Source organism: Phaseolus vulgaris, chromosome 2, assembly GCF_000499845.2.
Source record: "Phaseolus vulgaris cultivar G19833 chromosome 2, P. vulgaris v2.0, whole genome shotgun sequence".
NCBI classification, from domain to species: domain Eukaryota; kingdom Viridiplantae; phylum Streptophyta; class Magnoliopsida; order Fabales; family Fabaceae; genus Phaseolus; species Phaseolus vulgaris.
Window position 1 is genome coordinate 6,514,163 of NC_023758.2, and position 22,318 is coordinate 6,536,480.

At 30.8% G+C, this 22,318-nt stretch overlaps 2 protein-coding genes across 2 annotated transcripts; both read left to right on the top strand.

The window, feature by feature from the left end:
• The first annotated feature begins 720 nt into the window (after nucleotides 1-720).
• On the top strand, nucleotides 721-1,272 carry LOC137809926 (uncharacterized). The gene has a single exon (XM_068610986.1). The coding sequence runs from the start codon at nucleotides 721-723 to the stop codon at nucleotides 1,270-1,272; it is 552 nt and encodes a 183-aa protein (XP_068467087.1).
• A 13,539-nt stretch (nucleotides 1,273-14,811) lies between these two features.
• Nucleotides 14,812-19,705, top strand: LOC137810515 (L-tryptophan--pyruvate aminotransferase 1-like). Its single transcript, XM_068611844.1, has 5 exons — nucleotides 14,812-14,972; nucleotides 15,175-15,481; nucleotides 18,094-18,377; nucleotides 18,848-19,149; nucleotides 19,236-19,705. Exons 1-5 carry the CDS (start codon nucleotides 14,881-14,883, stop codon nucleotides 19,415-19,417), a joined length of 1,167 nt encoding a protein of 388 aa, XP_068467945.1. The 5' UTR covers nucleotides 14,812-14,880; the 3' UTR covers nucleotides 19,418-19,705.
• The last annotated feature ends 2,613 nt before the right edge of the window (nucleotides 19,706-22,318 follow it).

The window sequence follows — 22,318 nt, forward strand, 5'->3', positions numbered from 1 at the left end:
GAAGCCGCCACTTGAGGAAACCATGGTCCTTCAAGATAAGACTAGAGAAGAAGCTCAAAGCTCTCCAAATGCTCACTCCAATTTTGAGTATAGTTTCTTTAGATAAAATTCAAATCTGAATTTTACAAAGGAAGCACCTCTATTTATAGCCTAAGGTGCTGAAAAATAGGTGGGAAATTTCAAATAAACTCATTTGAAATTCCCACCAAAAACAAGTCACATGGGAGGTGTGACCTTTTTCTACTATGACACCTCCCAAAAACTACACCTACACCTATCTACTAATACACCCCCCTAAAGGTCCTATTTAAAACCTAAAAGATGCTATAACAAAAGAGGTTTCTAAGGTTTCCCTCTAAGCACCTTCAACTAAAGACACTACAAAAAGAGAAAATAAATGTCCTCTTGCTCCCAAGGCTTTGAACATGCTTCTTGTAATCCTTTGAGGTGGACTTTGACCTCCATGGGCATCCTCCATTTGTGCCTCCACCTCTTCTTGAGCTTGATGAGTGGCCTCCATGTTCTCTTGGGCTTGATCTCCATCAACATACCACCAGTGTGTGTTCAAAGGGGGCTACAGAGAAAAGATGTTATACATGCCAGAAGGTGGGACATGTTGCTAGAGATTGTCCTAACAGAAATAGGATAACTCCATCAGGCGGTTCTCAATAGTTTAGGAGTGAAGGCAGTAGACCTCAGGCAACAGGGAGAGTTTTTGCTATGTCAGGAGCTGAAGCATCTCAGTCAGGTAACTTGGTACAAGGTCTATGTTATATAGCTGGTAGATGTGTGAAAGTTTTGTTTGATTCAGGAGTGACACATTCTTTTGTATCAAGTTTGTGTGTAGATGAGTTGGGTCTTTTAGTGAAAGAGTTGTCGTTTGAACTGCTGGTCTCTACACCTGCATCAGGAAAAGTATTGACCTCTACAGTTTGCTTAGAATGTCCAGTAATAGTAGAGGGACGCAAGTTCAAAATAAATTTGATTTGTCTACCTCTTCAGGATCTGGATGTTATTCTAGGAATGGATTGGCTATCTGCCAATCACATTCTCATAGATTGTAGTCAACAGAAAATAGTATTTTCAGATTCCAATGATTCATATGTGATGTCTGCTCAGAATGTGTGGTCAGAATTGAAAGAAGGATCAAGGTGCTTTGTAATATTAACTCAGATGGGAGTTAAGAATGATAAAGAAATAAGTAGTATACATGTGGTGAAGGATTTCATGGATGTATTTCCAGAAGAAATACCTGGATTACCTCCAAAGTAGAATTCTCTATTGATTTGGTACCTGGAGCTGGACCAGTGTCAATGGGACCTTACAGAACGGCTCCAGCTGAATTAATTGAACTAAAAAAGCAAGTTGAAGACTTATTGGAGAAACAATTCATCAGGCTCAGTGTATCTCCATGGGGGGCTCCGGTACTTCTAGTTAAAAAGAAGGATGGAGGGTCTCGGTTGTGTTTGGATTACCGGCAGTTGAATAAGTTGACCATCAAGAACAAGTATCCTCTGCCCAGAATTGATGATTTGATGGATCAGTTACATGGAGCCTCAGTGTTCTCAAAGATTGATCTGAGATCTGGATACCATCAGATTTTAGTAAAAGCTGAAGATGTTCAGAAGACAGCTTTTAGGTCTCGTTATGAACACTATGAGTATGTGGTGATGTCGTTTGGAGTAACAAATGCTCCAGCTCTTTTCATGGATTACATGAATAGAATTTTCCGTCCTTTCTTGGATAAGTTTGTTGTAGTATTTATAGACGACATACTTATTTATTCAAGGACCGAGGAAGAGCATGAAGAACATCCGAAGATAGTGTTGGAATTTTGAGGGAAAAACAATTATATGTTAAGTTCTCTAAGTGTGAGTTTTGGCTGGAGGAAGTCAATTTCTTAGGGCATGTAATATCAGCTCAGGGGATCTCAGTGGATCCAGCCAAGGTGGAGGCAGTACTTCAGTGGGAACACCCTAAGACAGTCACTGAGATAAGAAGTTTTGTGGGTCTAGCTGGCTACTATTGGAGGTTCATTGAAGATTTTTCTAGAGTAGTAGCTCCTTTGACACAGTTAACTCGCAAAGATCAACCTTTTGCTTGGACTGACAGATGTGAGCAGAGTTTCATAGAGCTGAAGAAAAGGTTAACTAGTGCTCCGGTGTTAGTGATTCCTGATACAGGAAAACCTTTTGAGGTTTACTGTGATGCTTCCTATCAGGGTTTGGGTTGTGTCTTGATGCAAGAGAAAAGAGCAGTTGCATATGCTTCAAGGCAACTCAAAGTTCATGAGAGAAACTATCCTACTCATGACTTAGAGTTGGCAGCCGTAGTGTTTGCTTTGAAGATTTGGAGGCATTATTTGTATGGAGCTCAATTTCAGGTGTTCAGTGACCATAAAAGTTTAAAATATTTGTTTGATAAAAAAGAGTTGAATATGAGACAAAGAAGATGGATGGAATTTTTGAAGGATTATGATTTTCAACTGATGTATCATCCAGGGAAGGCTAATGTAGTTGCAGATGCTTTGAGTAGAAAGTCAGTACAAGTGTCAGCTATGATGATTGAAGAGCATAAGTTGATTGAGCAGTTCAGGGATTTAAATTTGGGAGTGAAATTCCATGTTAATCATATTAGTTGTAGTAAGTTAACTATAACTAATGATTTCCTTGGAATAATAAAGGAAAAGTAGTTAGAGGATCCTAGTCTGAAGCGTATTGTGGAGTTACAAGGTACAAATCAAGTTAAGGACTTTGTGATGGGAAAAGATGAGATCCTGAGATTTAATGGCAGGATTTGCATACCTGAAAATGAAGAGCTGAAGAGAATGATCCTAGAAGAGGGTCATAAGAGTCATCTTAGTCTACATCCCGGTATGAATAAGATGTACCAAGATTTGAAGGAGTCCTTTTGGTGGTCAGGCATGAAGAAAGAAATAGCTCAGTATGTTGGTACTTGCTTGACATGTCAGAAGGCAAAAGTAGAACATCAGAGACCTGGTGGTTTGTTAGAGCAGTTGGATATTCCTGAGTGGAAATGGGATAGCATTGCTATGGATTTTGTTACTCATTTATCAAGATCAGTAAGAGGTCATGATGCAGTCCGGGTAATAGTTGATCGACTGACAAAGAGTGTTCATTTTCTTCCAGTTAATTTAAGGATATTTATGGCCAAGTTGGCACAGTTGTACATCAGAGAGATTGTGAGATTGCATGGAGTGCCTTTCAGTATTGTTTCAGATAGAGATCTCAAGTTTACTTCACGGTTTTGGAAAACTTTGCAAGACTCTTTGGGAACTAGGTTGAGAATGAGCTCTGCATATCATCCTCAAACAGATGGACAGTCTGAGAGAACGATCCAGTCTTTAGAAGATCTGTTAAGGACATGTATTTTGGATCATCTGGGAAGTTGGGATGAGATGTTACCTCTAGTGGAGTTCACTTATAATAATAGTTATCATGCTAGTATTGGGATGGCACCATATGAAGCTCTATATGGGAGGAAGTGCAAAACTCCTTTATGTTGGTATAAGGATGGTGAAACAGTTTTGGTTGGGCCAGAGTTAATTCAACAGACCACTGAGAAAGTGAAGCAGATACAAGACAAAATGAAAGCTTCTCAAAGTAGGCAGAAATCTTATGCAGATAAGAGGAGAAAACCTTTGGAGTTTGTAGCTGGAGACCATGTATTCATGAGAGTGACACCAACCAAGGGTGTAGGACGAGCTATCAGATCAAGGAAGTTATCTCCTAAGTTTATTGGACCATATCAAATCTTAAGGAAGATAGGTCCAGTGGCTTATGAGATTGTTCTACCTCCTCATTTAGCAAACCTGCACAATATCTTTCATGTATCACAGCTAAGAAAGTATATTTCAGACCCTAATCACATATTGGAAGTGGATAATGTGCAAATCAAGGATAACTTGTCTTTTGAAGCAAAACCATTTAGGATTGAAGATCAACAGAGTAAACAGCTCAGGGGCAAGACCATCAGTATGGTGAAAGTGGTATGGGATGATAGATCTGGTGATTCCACTTGGGAATTAGAAGAAACCATTAGGGAAACCTATCCCTATCTCTTTTCTGGTAAGTCAATTTTCGGGGACGAAAATTTTTTCTTGTTGGGGAGAATGTAAGGATCTAGAAAATTACTTTATAGTAGAAGTGGTATATTTTAAATGACTCTTGAATAATTTTAAATGAAAAAGGCATATAAATAGAAATTCAGTTATTCAGGTTTCATTTTAAAAAGAACCACCATCTCTCTAGAAAGTTCTTTTCCTTTCCTCTCCCTTCTCTCTACAATTCTGACTTCCTCGTTCATCTGTTCGACGATCAGAGTCAACCATCAGACTCCTGGCAGTGAGTACTACAAGACTGCCCGGTCAGAATCTCTGATAAAGTAAGTTCATTTTTTGCTCTTCTCTTTGAGTCAAATTTGGAACTTGTTAGGTTGTTTTTGTCCTTGCTTGCATGTGACCCTTTTAGCTTCAGGGTTAATCTCTATTAGCTCAGGGTCATAGTGATATAGTTAGATTTTTTATTAGGACTCTGTGATACAGGTTAAGTTACCTTTGGGTTCTTGGTGGTTTTGGAGCTCTTAGTGTATATCTTCTAATTTTCAGGTAAGGGAAGCTAGCCTTAATTTCCAATAGAACACTAGGCTAGAAGATTTGAAGGTGAAATTGGATATATGGTTGTTGTTATACAATTATAATGTTGTTGAGTATTGGTGGTTGATGTTGATTAGAGTAATTTAGCTATAACAGGGACTTTGTTAATTTGGGTGCTCTCTGGTGTGATTTCGATCAACCTAAAATATTTTCGTTCAAACCAAAATTTCTGGGTGCTCTCTGGTGTGATTTCGATCAACCCAAAATATTTTCGTTCAAACCAAAATTTCTGGGTGCTCTCTGGTGTGAATTCGATCAACCTAAAATATTTTCGTTCAAACCAAAATTTCTGGGTGCTCTCTGGTGTGATTTCGATCAACCTAAAATATTTTCGTTCAAACCAAAATTTTGTATACATATATGAATATTGCTATTTTTATTATTTTAGCATAGTTTATTTTAGATTACTATTGTTAAATAACTTTTTGGGTATATTTGGGTTGTTAGAAAGTCTATATTATATGTTATGATTGAATGGTGTATTGATGTGTTAAATGAAGTGTGCAATGATTTGAAAGTGTGATCAAGACATAGTATTTTCAGGAAAGGAAATACCGTGTTGAGATTGTTGTTAGGGTGTATTGATCTGTCAGGCCCGTAATGAGACATCCTGACTCTACTGATATAATGGAATCACATAGATGAAGTTATTCAATTGGTGAGAGTCGATGGAGGTTCATATGACTTTGTCTGGGGTTTGAAATATAATCTGGTCTTTCAGGTCATATGAATTTACCCTGTCATACGAGATGATGAGATATTGAGATGTTTATGCGCATGGTTGTGTGGATTCACAACGAGTAGTATGACAGGTGCAGGTCTCAGGATTCTAATTTCAATACACGAGTCTTCCGGAAGTAGAGTCAAGTGTCTATGTGATATGAGTCAGTGGAAGTCTGACATGTGAAAAATGAATATTGAATTTTAATAGACACTTGATGATTTGAGAATTTGAATGGCACTTGATGATTTGAGAATTTGAATGGCACTTGATGATTTGAGAATTTGTATGAGACTTATTATTTATGTTTTATTAATTTTAAAGTGAAATTTTATAGAATTTTGTTTTATATGGCTAGCTTACCCTGTTATTTGGTTGTGTTGTTTCTCTAACTGTGATGATCGTGTATTTACACGGGAGCATATGAGATTGCAGGGAATATAGCTCCTCAGTGAGCAGTAGAAGGATTATATAGATGTAAATTGAATGTTTTGCTTTGTTTTTGTTTTTTTTAAACTTTTTGATGTATATATTAAATCCCTATGAAGAGGGATATATTTTGTTTTGAGATACAAATATGAGAAAACAATATATGTTTATCTGTTAATTAGATATTGCATGTATAATATATTAGCAAATATGAGTAAAATTAGGGATGTTACAGAACTCTAAGAAACCTAATTTTATTTATACACTAACAAAACTCATGGGTCTACAACTTTTAAAAAAAGTGGTAAAGATTCTCTTTTGCACCACTGCTAGAATTCTGAGCACGGTAAGTAAGAAACCCCATTCAAAAATGCATACACAACTGCCCACACTGTGTTTAATATATTCAGAATGGAAGAAAGGGTATGAAAGTAAAATTGCATTGTGCCTCTTGTGCCAACGTGTAATCAACGCAAATCTTCTCAATTTTGTGAAGAGTAAAAAAACGCCACACCCCACTCCCCCATCCACACTAAAACCCTCAAACACACTGAACCAAACATACACTCCACCCGCTCGCCCCTCCTTCCTTCCTTGTGATACCCAGAAACAAACAGATCATTATTGAGAAAGTATATATGTAGTATATATTTAACAATAATATTTTAAAAACATGTTCTCCAAAATTTTACATACAAATAATACTTACAAATGTTAACGTATGAATTTACCTATAAATTTTTTGTCATAGATAATTTGTACATAACTTTATTTTACCCATAGATTTAGTATTACAAATATTACATACGAAAATTATGTACAAATTTTAGTGTATGAATTTACCTACGGATTTTTGAATTTTGAAAATATGTATGTAATATCTACTTATAAGGGATTTATCTATGAATTTTGGATTGTATGTAGATCGTATGTAACTTAATTTTAACCAAGTTTATTGTATTCTCTACATATTCACTACAAGAAAATTTGTTATTACCTATTGATAATTCTCTACATATAAAAGAATTCTATATAATTTCAATTTCAATTTAACAAACATAAGTCATCAACTCATACATTTTCTCAAATCTATCATAATTCACCATTCACATTACTCATGTCAGATTTCTACTAACCAACATACTCAAACACTTGACTGTACTTCCCTAAGACTCGTGCATTGACTTAGACTCAAATATCTGCATCTGTCATACTATCTCATTGTGAAATCCACACAACTATGCGCATAAATAATCTCAACATCATATCACCTAGTATGACAAGATTAATTCATATGATCTGAAAGACCAGATTATATTTCAAATCCCAAACAAAATAATATGAACCTTCCTCGATTCTCAACACCTGATGATCTTCATATGACTCCAATACATCAGGAGAGTCATGATATCTCCTTCTAAATGAATCCCTAATCAATGCACATCCTAAACAATCTTAACACAATATTTTCTTTCCTGAAAATACTATGTCTTGATTAAGATTCATATTTCACATCTCACAATATCCAAAATCACACAAATCAATCATACCAAAGTTTAGAATTTTAAAACACACAAAAATTCATCCAATAATTACACAAATATCTAACTAAAGGATTTTTCAATTATATATACATAAAATAAAATTTTACATAAGTTATAAGTAAAAAATATAAAATAGAAATAAACCAACCTTTTCACCTATTTCTTGGGTATTGCTATCGCACCTGTGAGAAGAAAGCAACTAAGATAGCAATGCAATGGATTTGGCACCATAGCAGAAGTGAATAAGCAAGGATAAAATTTTTAGTTTTAAGCTTTTTCTTTTAAAAAAGGCTACCTTTAACAAGATTGAACCTGAGAGCACCCAGAGTTTCATCTCAGGTCTTGCTTGAGCGAGATTTCTTCTTGCTTGGGCAAAAACAGACCCGAGAGCACTCCATTTTCATTTCATTCTCGCTTGAGCGAGAATTATCTCGCCTGAGCGAGATATGTAGAAAAATCTACATAAACTTGCTATATTTATGATTTTTCTACCAAAATTACATTCAACTCGTATTTTTATAAATCTACACATTAAAATGACAATTCTCACTCAAAATTATTCAAGTGCTCTCATTGAGCTATTATGTCAATTTATACATATATATATGCTCTCTAAACCAAAATCATCTAAAATCAAACAACCAATTCTCATCAAACATTATATTTTAAGTGATTTAACAAACTATTCAAATACATTCATTAACTCATTCAAATCAAACCCATATACATTCTACAACATCTATCATATCTACAATTTCACATTCCAATTTCAATCAAATTATAATCTATTCAAAAACAAGAAAACATGCAAGAAGATTTGAGATTCTTGACCACGTCACCCCCACATCCAAATCTTCTAACCTAGGATTCTATTGGAAATTTAAACTAGCTTTCCTTACCTGAACTTGAGCAGATGCTCACTAAGAGCTCCAAACCTACCAAAAGATCAAGGGTAGCTTAACTTGCACCACAACGTCTTGATAAAAAATCTAAAACTATATCACTAGGACTCTAAGCTAAGAGACTAATCCTGAAACTAAAAGAGTCACATGCAAAACCTAGACTGCGACAAACCTAACAAGTTCAAAGTTTGACTCAAAGAGAAGAGCAAAAATGAACTTAGTCTATCAGGGATTATGATCGGGCAGTCTTGCAGTCTTTATTGTCAGGAATCTAATGATGGTCTTCAATTGTCAAACTGATGAGTGAGGAGGTAAAAATCTTAAAGGAAAGGGAGAGAAAAGGAAAAAGAGAAGTTTTAGAGAGATGATGGTTCTCTTACATTACATTGAAACCCGAATAACTAAATTTTCTATTTATAATTTTTTTAATAATAAAATATTCAATTGTCATTTAAAATATAGTACTTTTACTCTAAGATTATTTTCTAATCCTTACAATTATTATTAATATTATTAAAATTGTTATTAATATTATTATTAACAATATTATTATTATTATAAATATTATTATTAGTATTATTAATATTATTATTGTTATTAATATTAATATCAATGATGAAATATCATTATTATTAATATTATTGTTAATGTTATTAATATTATTAACATTATTAATATGATTGTTAATATTGTTGTTCTTTATAATATTATTATTATTAATTATAACTATAATTATATTAATAATTATTATTATTAATATGATTGTTAATATTGTTGTTCTTTATAATATTATTATTATTAATATAATTATAATTATATTAATAATAATAAGTATTATAAGAATAATTATTATTATTATAAATGAAAACATTTTTTTAGTGTAGTGATTAAATATTTTAATTATTCCGTAGGTAATGTTATTTCTTCTACTGATTTTCTTAAGAGGTAATAACGATTTTTCTTTGTAGAATTGATATTTTCTTTTAAATTTTTCTAAAGCCAATATTTTTTCAGGTTGTTTTCTTTCAAGGTTGTTCAGATTTCTTTAACATAACTTTAATATAAGCTTCTTTGAATTATATATAAATTTTCACTCTTTTTTTTCTCTCGATATGCATAGTATCATTCAAGTCTCCTCACTTTTGAATAAGTGTGTATGTAATGTATTTTGACAAAAAATATGTTTCTAGGAATTTTTTGAAGTAATTTAAAAGAAAAAATTTTATGTGGCACGTGAGGATCTATATATCTTTTTCAAGTTAGCTTTATTTGAAAAGTAATAATATTACTTTTATTAAATCATTTAAAGTAATAACAAACTAAAAAAATAAATTAACATATTACTCTTTGATTTATTAAGAAGTTATATAATATTTTTTACCAAACCAGCATATACTTTTCTAAACATTACGATTACCAAAATTCTCCATTCTTAAAAGTAATAATTTCTGAAAAAACGATTTTCAGGCTTTTTTATGTAATGCAAAAACAAATATTTAGAAACATTTCTTTAGATTTTTAAATTAAATATATATATATATATATATAATGAATTTAAATGAGGTTAACTTTTTTCTTCATATGAATATAAAAACGTAAAGGTGTATTAAAAATGTGTAATATTTTAAATTCGATTTTATAAATTAATACTGTTTTTATATAATTATTTCAATTTTGTTAGTTTTATGACGTGTTAGTTTATCAATTGAGAAAATTTCTTGATTTCTAAATAAGTAAATAGTTAATAAAATTTGCAGGCACTATAAGACGTCAATCACATACTTTAACATTCACGTGTGATAAAAAAAATTGAAACTATTTGATCATTCAAATTTAATTAGTTAGAGCCATATAATTAATAATTGATTATGTATGTTAGCATAATTGAATTAAATGTATCCATGATCTATATATAAATTTATTTATATAATTTTTTTATTTTGGGTATCACTATGAAATTTCATATCATATCTCAAGTAACAACAATCATCTAACACCACATGAAAAAAATATTATTAAAAAAAAAATACAAGAAAATATGAGGAATTAGACCAAAACTCATATATTAACAAAAACGGTACATAGGTAATCTATACCTATTAATAAAAAACTTTAAAAAAATATTAGACAGAAGTCTATTATACCAATGGAAATACTCTCTATGAATAAAACCTAGGTTAACAAGCTTATCAACACAGACATTCGCTTCACGAAAAATGTGAGGAACCTTAAACCTGATTTTCCTATAGTAATTAAGACAAGTGTTCCACCTATTACAAAACATCCAAGGAACATTAGTCTGAACCGTAAATGTAGCACAAACCAAGGTAAAATCACATTTAAACCATAAACTAGTAAGACCCATCTTTTGAGCTTGTTCAATAACATGTAAAACTCCATAAAACTCAACAACCAAAACAGTCCGAACATCAAGAAAAGTAGATAAATCACCAATAAATTCTCTTATACTCTCACGGAAAATACCACCACAAGTAGCAAAGATCAAGAGAACCCCTAGCAGCACCATCAATGTTTATTTTAATCCAACCTAAAAGAAAGAGACTCTCATTGAACTGGAAGAGGAAATAGAACTTTATCACTATGAGTATTAATAAAAAAAAACTTAAGCACATTGAATCAAACATATCATTTCGCATAGAACTTTTAGACGAATTATCCACTAAACAAATGAGATCTTTAATGACCGAAATGATCCCAAAAACATCAATTTTAACCTGAAATCTAGCATAATTCCTCATTAGTCATATAATCCAAATAGAAAAAGTTATTCCAACAAGTTTAATCAAATTAATCAAAAGACTTCCATCATTAATTAATAAAAGAAAAAGAACCCATATATAAATTTAGTAACACCATAACTATGATACACATTGATATCATATTTTGCAACAAAATTGGTTTGACAAAGTTTACGTTGTCTTAGTTAAATGTAACATGAAGTTTAATCAAAATAATGTCAACTGTAAATACAATAAATATAAAAGTACAATGGCAAAAACGTAAAATTACCCTTCCCACTTGTCTTTCTTCCCTATTCCTCATACAAACAACTCTCCGTACCTATTTCCCTAATATTATTTCATTTTAAATCAACAATCATAATTACTAAACAATCTTTTCTCACACACAATAAATAATAAATGACCTAAATAATAAATGACATAATGAACAAAACGCAAGAGAGTAAAATAACACAATTCATGCCTTTTAAAATGGATTGACTTGGCTCATCGTATATTATTTCAAACTCTTAGATTACACTACATTCTACATACATAGCAATATCTTGTTTAAAATTATTTATTATGAAACTTTATTAACTCTTTCTTTCCATGTATAACTAATAATATAACTATTCAATTTTTTCTATTGTGAAATAATATTTCTATGGTTGTTCCTAGTGAAATATCTCTTTATATTATTTTTATGTATGTGGATTTCCCTTCTTATAATCGTGTAATAGAGTTTATGCTATTTTTTACTAGTTTCTCTTTTTATAGTTTTTTTTTTCCTTTGTTCATGTGGGTTTTGGGAGAAAATTTGGATAGTTTATCTATCTATTTTGTATAAGGGTTGGAGTACTTTTAAAGTACTTATTTTTTTACATTCTATTAATTCTTATAAAAAAACAAAACATTTATTCATCATAAATAATATTATTAATAATTTTTTTTAATATCAATACCTAACTTTTTAAGGTTACTAATAGAAACAAAATTACTTAAAAAATATTAAAAAAGAGGGAACTAGAAATTAATATAAAAAAGTATGCACCTAATATTTTATGTAAATATGTTGTTTATATATATATATATATATATATATATATATATATATATATATATGAAGGGTACTGTTTTATGTAAAAAATAATATTAAATAATAAAATAAAAATAATTTATACAACTTTCTATAATCTCAATGTATAATGTATAGTTTATACTAGTGGAATTACACATATAAGTAGTTCATGCTATTTTATAGTCCATACAATGTGATTATATTAATAAAGTGAAAAAATGTAATATTAAATAAAATCTTTACGTTTTATAATATTGATATAAATTTATTTGTAAGAAAATATTAAAAAAAAAGCATGATATGTATGAAAAAATAATCTAATTGAAATACTGTAAGAAAATATTAATTTTCTAATTAAAGTAAAGAACATACGAATTTTTTTTTCTAAATGAAAGAACTGCCTAATTCTAATTTTATAGATAATATATATTACACATATATAACAGTACAATTAACATAAAGTCAATATGTTAGGATATAAAACTCAATATTAGCGTTGAATTTTGGTGAGGTCATTAAATAGGGTTGGCAACTAAAATTACAAAATCTTTCGGAGAAAATAATCACTATGAAATTTCAAATTGTAATGGTTAACTAACAGAAGTTTGTTGGTGCACGTGATAATATATATATATATATATATATATATATATATATATATATATATTTGAATAGATTTTTCATGTTTTTTTACGTAGGGTCACATTAAATATATATACAAACCTTTATTCTGAATATGTTAATTTGTAAGAAAGTTGATGAAAAACTTTCCAAAGTATCAAATGAATAATTTTTTAACATTGAAAAATTAATTTCATTAGATAAAAAATTAAAATAAAATTATTTTAAACTTGAAAATCAGTAAATGCATATTATTTAGAACACTGCTTAGATATAACTTTCAATTTGTTTCTAGAATGAATTTTTCTCTAATGATATTTTTAAAGAGAAGTTATACTAATTTGGGTTAAGTTGTGGGGGAAGGAAACTATTTTGAATGAGAAGTCGTGGGCTGAAAAACAAAATTGCTGATAAAGATAAAGTTGTGGGTGGGGTATATGTATTTTATGTTGAAATCGTGTAATATTTGCACAATTTTATTTATGTTAATTACATGAAGTTGTCTCAATGTAGAATAATACAATTGTGTATAATTTATTTTAGTTGTATTATTATGCATTGAAGTTATGTTAAGCACAACTTCAATTTTGATTATTTTTTTATAATTTTTTAAAAAGGGAAAGAAATAGGTTAAGGATTTTTTTAAATCAAGAATTTGTTTTAACTTATTGGTTCCTAGAATATTTGGTTAAATAATTTGATAACACGAAGCAATTAGATTTTCTGAAAAATATATATATATATATATATATATATATAATTTGTGAAGTTTATTATTTATGTAATTATGTTGTCTTTTTTATTGTTTGAATTGGAGAAATTTGTATGATTAAGTTTAACGAAACAAGAATAATGAAATAACATAAAATAATAAACATTAATATGAAATAGTGAGATTGTTTTGATTACATAACTGAAAAGCGACTATCTATGAGAAGAGGTATCACATGGTGGTCTCCTTCTATGTCCTTGTGGTCGTCGTGGAGGCACATACTCGGTTTGTTTTGGACTATCGTCAATATGTTCCGGTTGATTTTGGTCAGACGATGGATTCATAACGAAATGGATGACCCAAATTGGAACAAATAAAAAAAAAGTGTTCTTATTATACAAATGAAAGCACAATAGGAGAAATTGTTTGTATCGATAGTAGCGTGTCCTCATTTGTAAATATTTTTTTCTATTAAGAAAAAATACCTTTCGATTTCTTATATTCTCATTTACCATACTTACATGTTATTCAACTAACTCATGTAAATTTACATAATATCGTAATCTGCAAATAATTACAATTAACACATTATTATGAATTTAAATTTTACCACTCTTTTTAAAATAATATACATACAATTTTTTAAAAAATTTATAAATATATTACAGTGTAAAAAAGTGCATTAAACCTATATTTTTCATTTTCATAACCAAACTAAAGTTGTACATGAATGACACAACTTTAGTTGATTATTTTACACTAAAATTATGTCACTCATACATAATTTTAGTTAATTAACATAATTAAACAAAATTATGCGAATACTACTTAATTTCAACACAAATTTGTATACTATATCTACAACTTCATCTTTGTCACCCCCACAACTTTATTTAAAATGGTTTTCTTTCCCCACAACTTAACCCATAACAAAAATTCCCGATATTAGTTTTAAATTGTACTATTGGTAAGAAGTAAAGTTTTAATTAACATGTTCAAACACATGCATACATGCATTTTCTTTAAAAGATATACACAAATTATAATTAAATTTTTAATTAATTATAGAATTTTCCTTAAAAATAATAAAAACATTAATACATTTTATTTAAATATTATTTATGAGAAGCTGTTAATAGTTCCTTAATTTGAAAAATATATTAATTCATTGTTTCATATAAAAGTCTTACAATTTAAAAAATCAATAAATTATTACCCAATATGCAGGTTTCGTAAACAAAATATTAAATCAACTGGCTTATTATGGAGGGAAAAATAAAATAACATACAGGGAAGTTTAAGATGCTTTAAGAGTAAATATGTTATGTAATATTATAATAGGTGGAGTTTATTCTCTCAGTGTATGTATATATATAACCACAGAGACATGTGAGGGAAGTCAGAAGCGAAGAAAGAAGCAAAGAGGACTAAGAGAGTGTTCTAACATCTTCAATATGGTGGTCGCCACAAACAACTTCCCTTCATCCAATGGCAGAACAATTCCAGCAACTATCATCTCTCCAAATACCATCATCGAACTCGAGAAGTATTGACTCTTTCATCTCTTCTTATTCTCATTCTCACGTTCTTGTTTCTGTCTGCAAAATCACAGAAGTAAATATCACTGTCATATTCTTTTTGTGTTATATATATATATATATATATATATAATTCACGTTCTGAAGTGAATAAAAAAGATGATGTTGTTTTTGTTGTTATTACATTAATAAGAGTTTATGGTTTGACAGAGGTGATCCAGTGGTGTTCGAAAAATACTGGAAAAAGAGGAGTGAGGAATGCAGCATAGTGATAAGAGGATGGGAGTTGATGAGTTATCTTGGGGATGCGAAGAACAGTGTGTGCTGGTACATGTTGCCGGAAGTTGAGAGAGGCATAAGAAGGCTCCATCACGTGGTGGGAAATGCTGTCACCAATGACAGATACATTGTGGTGGGGACAGGAGCAACACAACTCTTCCAAGCTGCTGTCTTTGCTCTCTCTCCTTCGCACCCTTCTCAACCAATCAACGTTCTTGCTGCTGCACCATTTTACTCGGTGACTATACCCTCTCTCTCAATTTTCTCTATTTTTATCTCTCTTCAATTGCAGACATCACTCATGAATACCAGTTTCTGTTCTGTCAGAGTGTTGAATTGAATACTTCACCCTTTTTTTTTTCTTTTTTTTTTTTGTCTGAATCATGGTTTGAGAAAAAACACAAACAAGACACAGACATAACAAGGGGGTTTAGATCCATATGTTACCATGCACTTTATTTATTTTATTTGTTTAAATTACTTTTTTTATTATATTTGAAAAATAAGGTTACTAACTAATGAAACAAATATACTGATTTTTTTTTCTAAGTATTAGAATTACGTTACCAAAATAACAATAAGAAAAAAAAAATAGTATATATATTAGTATTTTAAATTAAATATTAAAATATTAATGTATTGAGTTATTATATAAATATAATTATTTTTAGAATTTCAGAGTATCAGTACTATAAGAATAATAGTTAATACAATAGATTTTATTAAAAAAAGATTATCAAAATATTATGAAAGTAAAAGTGGGATGGTGAAACAAAATATATATGTATACTAAAAATAGTTATGAAAATTGGTATAAATTTGTATATGAAACATAAACAATTGTGTGTTTAGATTTTTTATTTTATTATTATTACGTAATTTTGTTTATATATAAAACATAGGATTTTTTTTATTTTAAATTTTGAAAATTAGTTTGTACTAAAAAGATCTAATTGTATAGCATTAAACATTTTAAACACAGTTTAATTGGAGATAGAATGTGGGTAGTAATTTTTTTGGCTTACTAATATTTAATCATCTTCTCACTATATTTTGGTTTATATTTTTTTTGTAATTTTGTTCAATGTAGATGAGAATCTATTTACACTATATGTTAGTTTATTTTCTTTTTTTTATTCTTTAATATGTTTTTATTTTATTTTATTTTTTTATGGATAGATTTTAATTTATGATTGAAAATATCATTAAACATAAAATAAAATAAAAATTACTTGTATATACATCAAATGAGATGTTTGTTTTTATAAATTATAGATGACTTAAAAATATTATTAAAATTACAATGAAAAAAAAAATCCAATTTGTATATACAGAGAATCCTAATATACATTCTTATATTAATATATTATTAAGAGAAAAATAAAAGATAACCTGCATAAACTAAATGGGAGAATTTTTGTTATATATGACTATGAATTAGAATAGGTGATTTTGTTTTAAATTTAGTAAATGATTTATTAACTAAAATAAGTTTCATGTTTTCTAAACTTTCTATGTAAAAACAGTTTCTTACAGGTATTGACCAGTCTAAGATTATTGTTTAGTATATGATTGACACAAACGTTGTATTAATTATTAATTTTTATAGCATTAATTAATTTTTCTTTTATCTTTATCACATGACTCATTCTTATTATTCTTATCTTATCTTTATTTCTCTTTCTTCTCTGTATAATACTCTCTTATTCTTTTTCTTCTTCTTTTTTATTCTTTTTAAGTGTGCATTTTTTAAAATATTTTTTGTTTTTATCTAATTGTCATTTTTAATAATATAATTACTGGTACATATGTGTGCATTCTGTAATACAAAAATTTAAAAAGTTAAAATAGTTTTTTATAAAAAAAATTATTAAAGTCAAGAAAATTTAATATATTTTTTTATTTTTATAAAAAAAAACTTTAAATAACACTAGGTAACAAGGGAGGATATCATGATTTCAATTTTTTTTAAAGTAGTATTTATCTTCATATTGACACGGTTGAATTTTTAATGGGCTTTAATAGGTTTAGTTATGGTTTTAGAAGGTAAGGTGATAAAAATATTTTCAAAGTTAAAATATTGTAGAATTTAATTTAGATCTTCTGAATTTTAGAGAAATCTAAAAAGCAATTGTAAAATTTAAAACATCTCTCAATCCATCCATCCATCCCTATCCCACATAAAAATATTTCCTTGAATTCTATGCTTAAAGATTTTATGAGTTGATTTGTATAATTAAGTTGAAGAGGACGCAATCTATGATATATATGAAGATAGCATTCGGTGGGTCAAAACTTGAATTTGTGGGATCCACATTAGTTCGAGAAGTAAAAAATAAAATAATTATGACAATGACAGAAAATGATGATTTGATAAGAAAAGTTTAATATACGTATGCGTATGCATTTTGGTGAGTTGTATGCGTCCACGTTTGATCTCAAAACCGTGTCTCTTGGCGATGCATATTGCTAAAGTTTCTCTCTTTCACCAATCAACCATGTTATGGCGGTTACCACTTAGAATATTGAGTTGAATGCAATGATCAGCACCTCGTGTTCCCCCTATGGGAGATGGAAATGAAAATTCAAATGAAACCTTCCCATCCATGTTTTCTGGGGTTTTTAGCAGGCCAAAAAGTGACAAACATATGTTTTGGAAACATATGCACATAGACCCTTGAAGATGTAGATTTGATTCTATAGGCAAACATGGGTAACGTGGGTGTCTGTCTGTATAGCGTCCACCATTTTGTTAATCATCACAGTTTGGTCAACCTCACACAACGTGGTTTTATTTTTATTGTTGAAACTGTTGACTTGATGTGATGTAATTAAGAAAATGTTTTGCAGGAGTACCAAGATGAGGTTAGTATTTTGCGTTCAGGGTTGTACCAATGGGGTGGTGATGCTGCTTCGTATGAGAAAAATGAGCCTTACATAGAGGTGATAACCTCTCCAAACAACCCTGATGGGATTGTTCGAGAACCTGTGGTGAAATCTGAGGCCAAAGGGAAGCTGGTTCATGATCTTGCATATTACTGGCCACATTACACTCCTATTACTCACCAAGCTGACCATGATCTCATGCTCTTCACATTCTCCAAATGCACCGGTCATGCTGGTTCACGTTTCGGGTGAGATAATTGATCACACACTTTGTTATGTAATCACTCATATGCCTTTCATATACAACTTACATCTTTGAGTTTGTAAATTCATGACATGATTAGTCTAGATTTGATTCTTGTTCTTCGTTTCTTTTTTCTGTTTTCACACAAATGAAATAGTAAGTGGATGATATACTTTCAAATCCGAAGCTTTGTTGGCTGAAGGAAAGTATTAGAAACAGAAATTACAGTAATTATATAAAGAGCTTAAATATAAAGTTGCATGAGTTGAATTGTTGAGTGAGAAAATTTGTATTTTTTGCTGCATTAGAAAAGTTGAGTATATACCCTCAAGAAGGGTGTCCAATGTGAGTTTTATGCAGACACATATGTGAAATGAATGAAGTTGTTGTAAACTTTTTGAAATCTGCATTCAATTTCTCTTTATGAATAAATAACAGTACATGCTAAGTTTTGATTATGCTGTGTGAGTTAAGGTGGGCACTGGTAAAGGACATCGAGGTTGCTAAGAAGATGACAAGGTATGTGCAGATGAGTTCCATTGGAGTCTCAAAAGAATCCCAAACTCGAGTTGCTAAGATCATTGGAGTGGTTTGTGATGGATACGAAAACTTCGGGTCCATGGAATCTGAGCTGTTCTTTGAATACAGCAAACGCCTCTTGAGGGAGAGGTGGGAAAAACTGTGGGCAGTTATTGATGAATCCAAGCTCTTCTCAGTGGCTAAGTACCCAAAGGCCTTTTGCAACTTCACCAATGAGTCATCTGAACCATTCCCTGGTACGTACTTCATTCTCCCACTCTTAGTAAGACCCATTAATATTCTTTTGTAACTTTGTAACTTATAATGCATGTATATGGTTCAGGTTTCATATGGTTGAAGTGTGAGGAGGGCATAGAAGATTGTGAGAGTTATCTTCTGGAAAAACTGAAGATTAGGGGAAGAGGAGGGAAAAGGTTTGGTGTTGATTCAAACTATGCTAGACTCAGCCTGATGGGAACGGATGATGATTTCAATGAATTCCTGAAAAGGGTGTCAAATGCTTAGAAGGAATGAGAGAAGGTGTGAATTTATGAATAAACAGATGATTGGAACACTGTCATGTAGCACTAGCTAGTTCCAGCACCGCCTTTCCACACTTTAGAAGGTCTTGTTTCTGGTATAGAATGTGCAATAAGGATGAGTGCTATAGGATATGAATAACACAGACCTTGTCACATCCAAATTTACTAAACATTTCAAGTTTACCGAGTTTATTTATATTATATAAATAAAGTGCGGTTACTTTTATGCTAAATATTTAATTTGCCTTTAAATATATTTTTAATTTCTTAATTTAAGTTAAATTTATTTTCCTTTTTAAATTTGAAGTTAATATTTTTAATCTCTACATGACATAACAGAAACACCGAACAAAAGTATTTTCATAATCATCATGGATCTAATGAAAGGGAACCATTCCTAGATCTCATAAATCACCAATTTGTCCAAATTTCAATATTTTATAGAACTATAATCATAACAACAAATAAGTGACCACAGCAGAACTCGATCTTGCTAAAAGCAATTACCTATTTATAGTTAATTTCATTTAACCCTTTTTAAGTTAAAAGCCAACTATTATAAAGAAAAAAAAATTAAATTAATATTTAATTATATATTAAATTAAAAAAATATTAGTCGTCATAAGTGATAGCCACTTGTATATTTTAACTAAGTGCTTTAAAGTTTTACTTTAAAATAAAACGAAAAAAAATATTAGATAAATTGATAAATATTATATAATCATATTAAAAGTCAGACTCTATTTAATCTGGATTAGCAGACGATACTTTATTTAATTTTTAATCCTGCTTTCTTATCACTCAAAATAAAGGTCTTTTATCATCTTTGATCTAACAATCATGAAATTCAGATATTTAATTAGTAAAATATTAACAAAAATAAGTTAACTAATTAATAACATCGTAGTGTATTTTATTTCAAAAGTAGTTATAAAATTAAATAATAATGATATTCAATAACATTACTTTTAATTCAAGAAATAATTTTTAAGCAACAAATACGACTACACGTTTTTGAGAAAATAATGAATATTTCTTTAATGAACTTCCCAATAAATTAAAGATATGAATAAAAACGTGAAAGTATTAATATATTTCTTACCATTAAGTTGTTCCAATTATCTAGTTTTGTAAATGGGAGAAACTATACGGTGTTAGAGGGATTCTGGAAAAGGGGCAATGGGGCCACGTATCTATTGTGAATGTGTATTGTTCAGGTTCTCTACGGGAAAAGAAGGAGATGTGGAAGGAGGTTAGTAGTTTCAGACAGGGTCAGCTATCTAAGGCTTGGTGTATTATTGGGGATTTTAATTCTATTAGACGACGGGAAGAAAGAAAGAGTGTGATTTCGACTTCTGACTAATCTAGAGAAATAAAGAGTTTCAATGAGTTTATTGAAAGGTCTGAATTGGTAGACATTCCGTTGGTGGGCAGGAAGTTCACTTGGTTCAAGCCCAACGGGTTGGTAAAAAGCATAATAGACAGGGTGCTAGTGTCTAAGGAGTGGCTGGATTTTTGGCCAAACAGCCAACAATTTGTTTTAAATAGAGCAATCTCGGACCATTGTGCAGTTATTCTGAAAGAAGTCTCAGTGGATTGGGGTCCGAAGCCTTTCAGATGTTTGGATGTGTGGCAGAAAGATAGTAGGTTTAAGGAGTTTGTGAGCTTGAGCTGGTCCTCTTACAAGGTGGCCGGCAGAGGAATCTTTGTGTTCAAAGAAAAACTGAAAATAAAGTCAGATTTAAAAGGGTGGAACAAGGAAGTCTTTGGAAATGTGAATCAGGCTTGTGTGGAAATACAAAAGAGGTTGGACGAGTTAGACGCTCGAGATGACGAAGACAGGTTGGATGAGTTGGAAAGGGAAGAAAGAAAGTCTCTCTTTGCAAAACTTATTGTCTCTAAGTCTAAACATGAGGCGATTTTATTTCAGAAAGCTAAGCAGAGTTGGATAAAGCAGGGGGATCTTAATACAAAGTTCTTTCATTCAGCGATAAAATGGAGGAGGGCAAGGAATCGGTTGCATGGTGTGCTTGATAACAATGTATGGTATGATAAGAAAGAGGAGGTAAAGGAGAAGGTATGTAAGTACTTTGAGGAAAGGTTTGCAAGGAATGACGCTTGTCAGGTCAGACTGGAAAAGGTTAAGTTCAACACCATCTCGGAAGCTGACAATGAAATGCTAACTAGCGACTTCACTGAAGAAGAGATCAGAGCAGCTATTTGGGGGTGTGATAGTTCAAAGAGCCCCGGTCCTGACGGGTTTAATTTTGGCTTTATAAAATATTGTTGGGACATTTTGAAGACGGATGTGTTAGCAGCAGTGAAGGATTTCTTATGGCTGCTGGCAAAGAGGTTCAAACGCGTCGTTCCTTTGTTTGATACCAAAGGTAGAAAATCCTCAACAGTTAGGGGAGTTTAGACCCATTTCTTTAGTAGGTTGTTTGATGGAGGAGGGCCAAGCTCACCACCCCATGGAAGACAAGAGCCAAGTCTAGAACGTCTAGAGCCAAGTGGGGATCGTCTAGCACAAGGTGAAGAGCGTCTACCCCAAGATGAAGGGCGTCTAGAAAGGGAGCGTCTAGGAGGAAGACTAGAGCGTCTAGGACCTATCACTATGTCCATAGCCAAGCATCTCCACACATATTTGGGTCAAGCTACGGATGGTAGAGAAAGGAACTTGTACATGCTACATGAAGGCCCATTAGGGGTAGCTTAGTATTTAGTGTAGTGTTGAAAAGCATAAACTTGTCTCCTTTTGATTTACCCTAGATTTCTCACGGTTTCTAGAATATTTCTCCCACTAGGACCGGCCATGTGCTCCATGTGCCCATGTGATGTAATTTGCATTTCATTTTGATTAGCATTAGGGTTCCATGATGGTCCT

Excerpts from the sequence above, each read along its gene's own strand:
- LOC137810515 (XM_068611844.1), top strand. The coding sequence starts at position 14,881 with ATGGTGGTCGCCACAAACAACTTCCCTTCATCCAATGGCAGAACAATT. Across the intron at positions 15,482-18,093 it reads CTGCTGCACCATTTTACTCG|GAGTACCAAGATGAGGTTAG; the intron begins GTGACTATACCC and ends AATGTTTTGCAG. Across the intron at positions 19,150-19,235 it reads GTCATCTGAACCATTCCCTG|GTTTCATATGGTTGAAGTGT; the intron begins GTACGTACTTCA and ends TATATGGTTCAG.
- LOC137809926 (XM_068610986.1), top strand. The coding sequence starts at position 721 with ATGTCAGGAGCTGAAGCATCTCAGTCAGGTAACTTGGTACAAGGTCTA.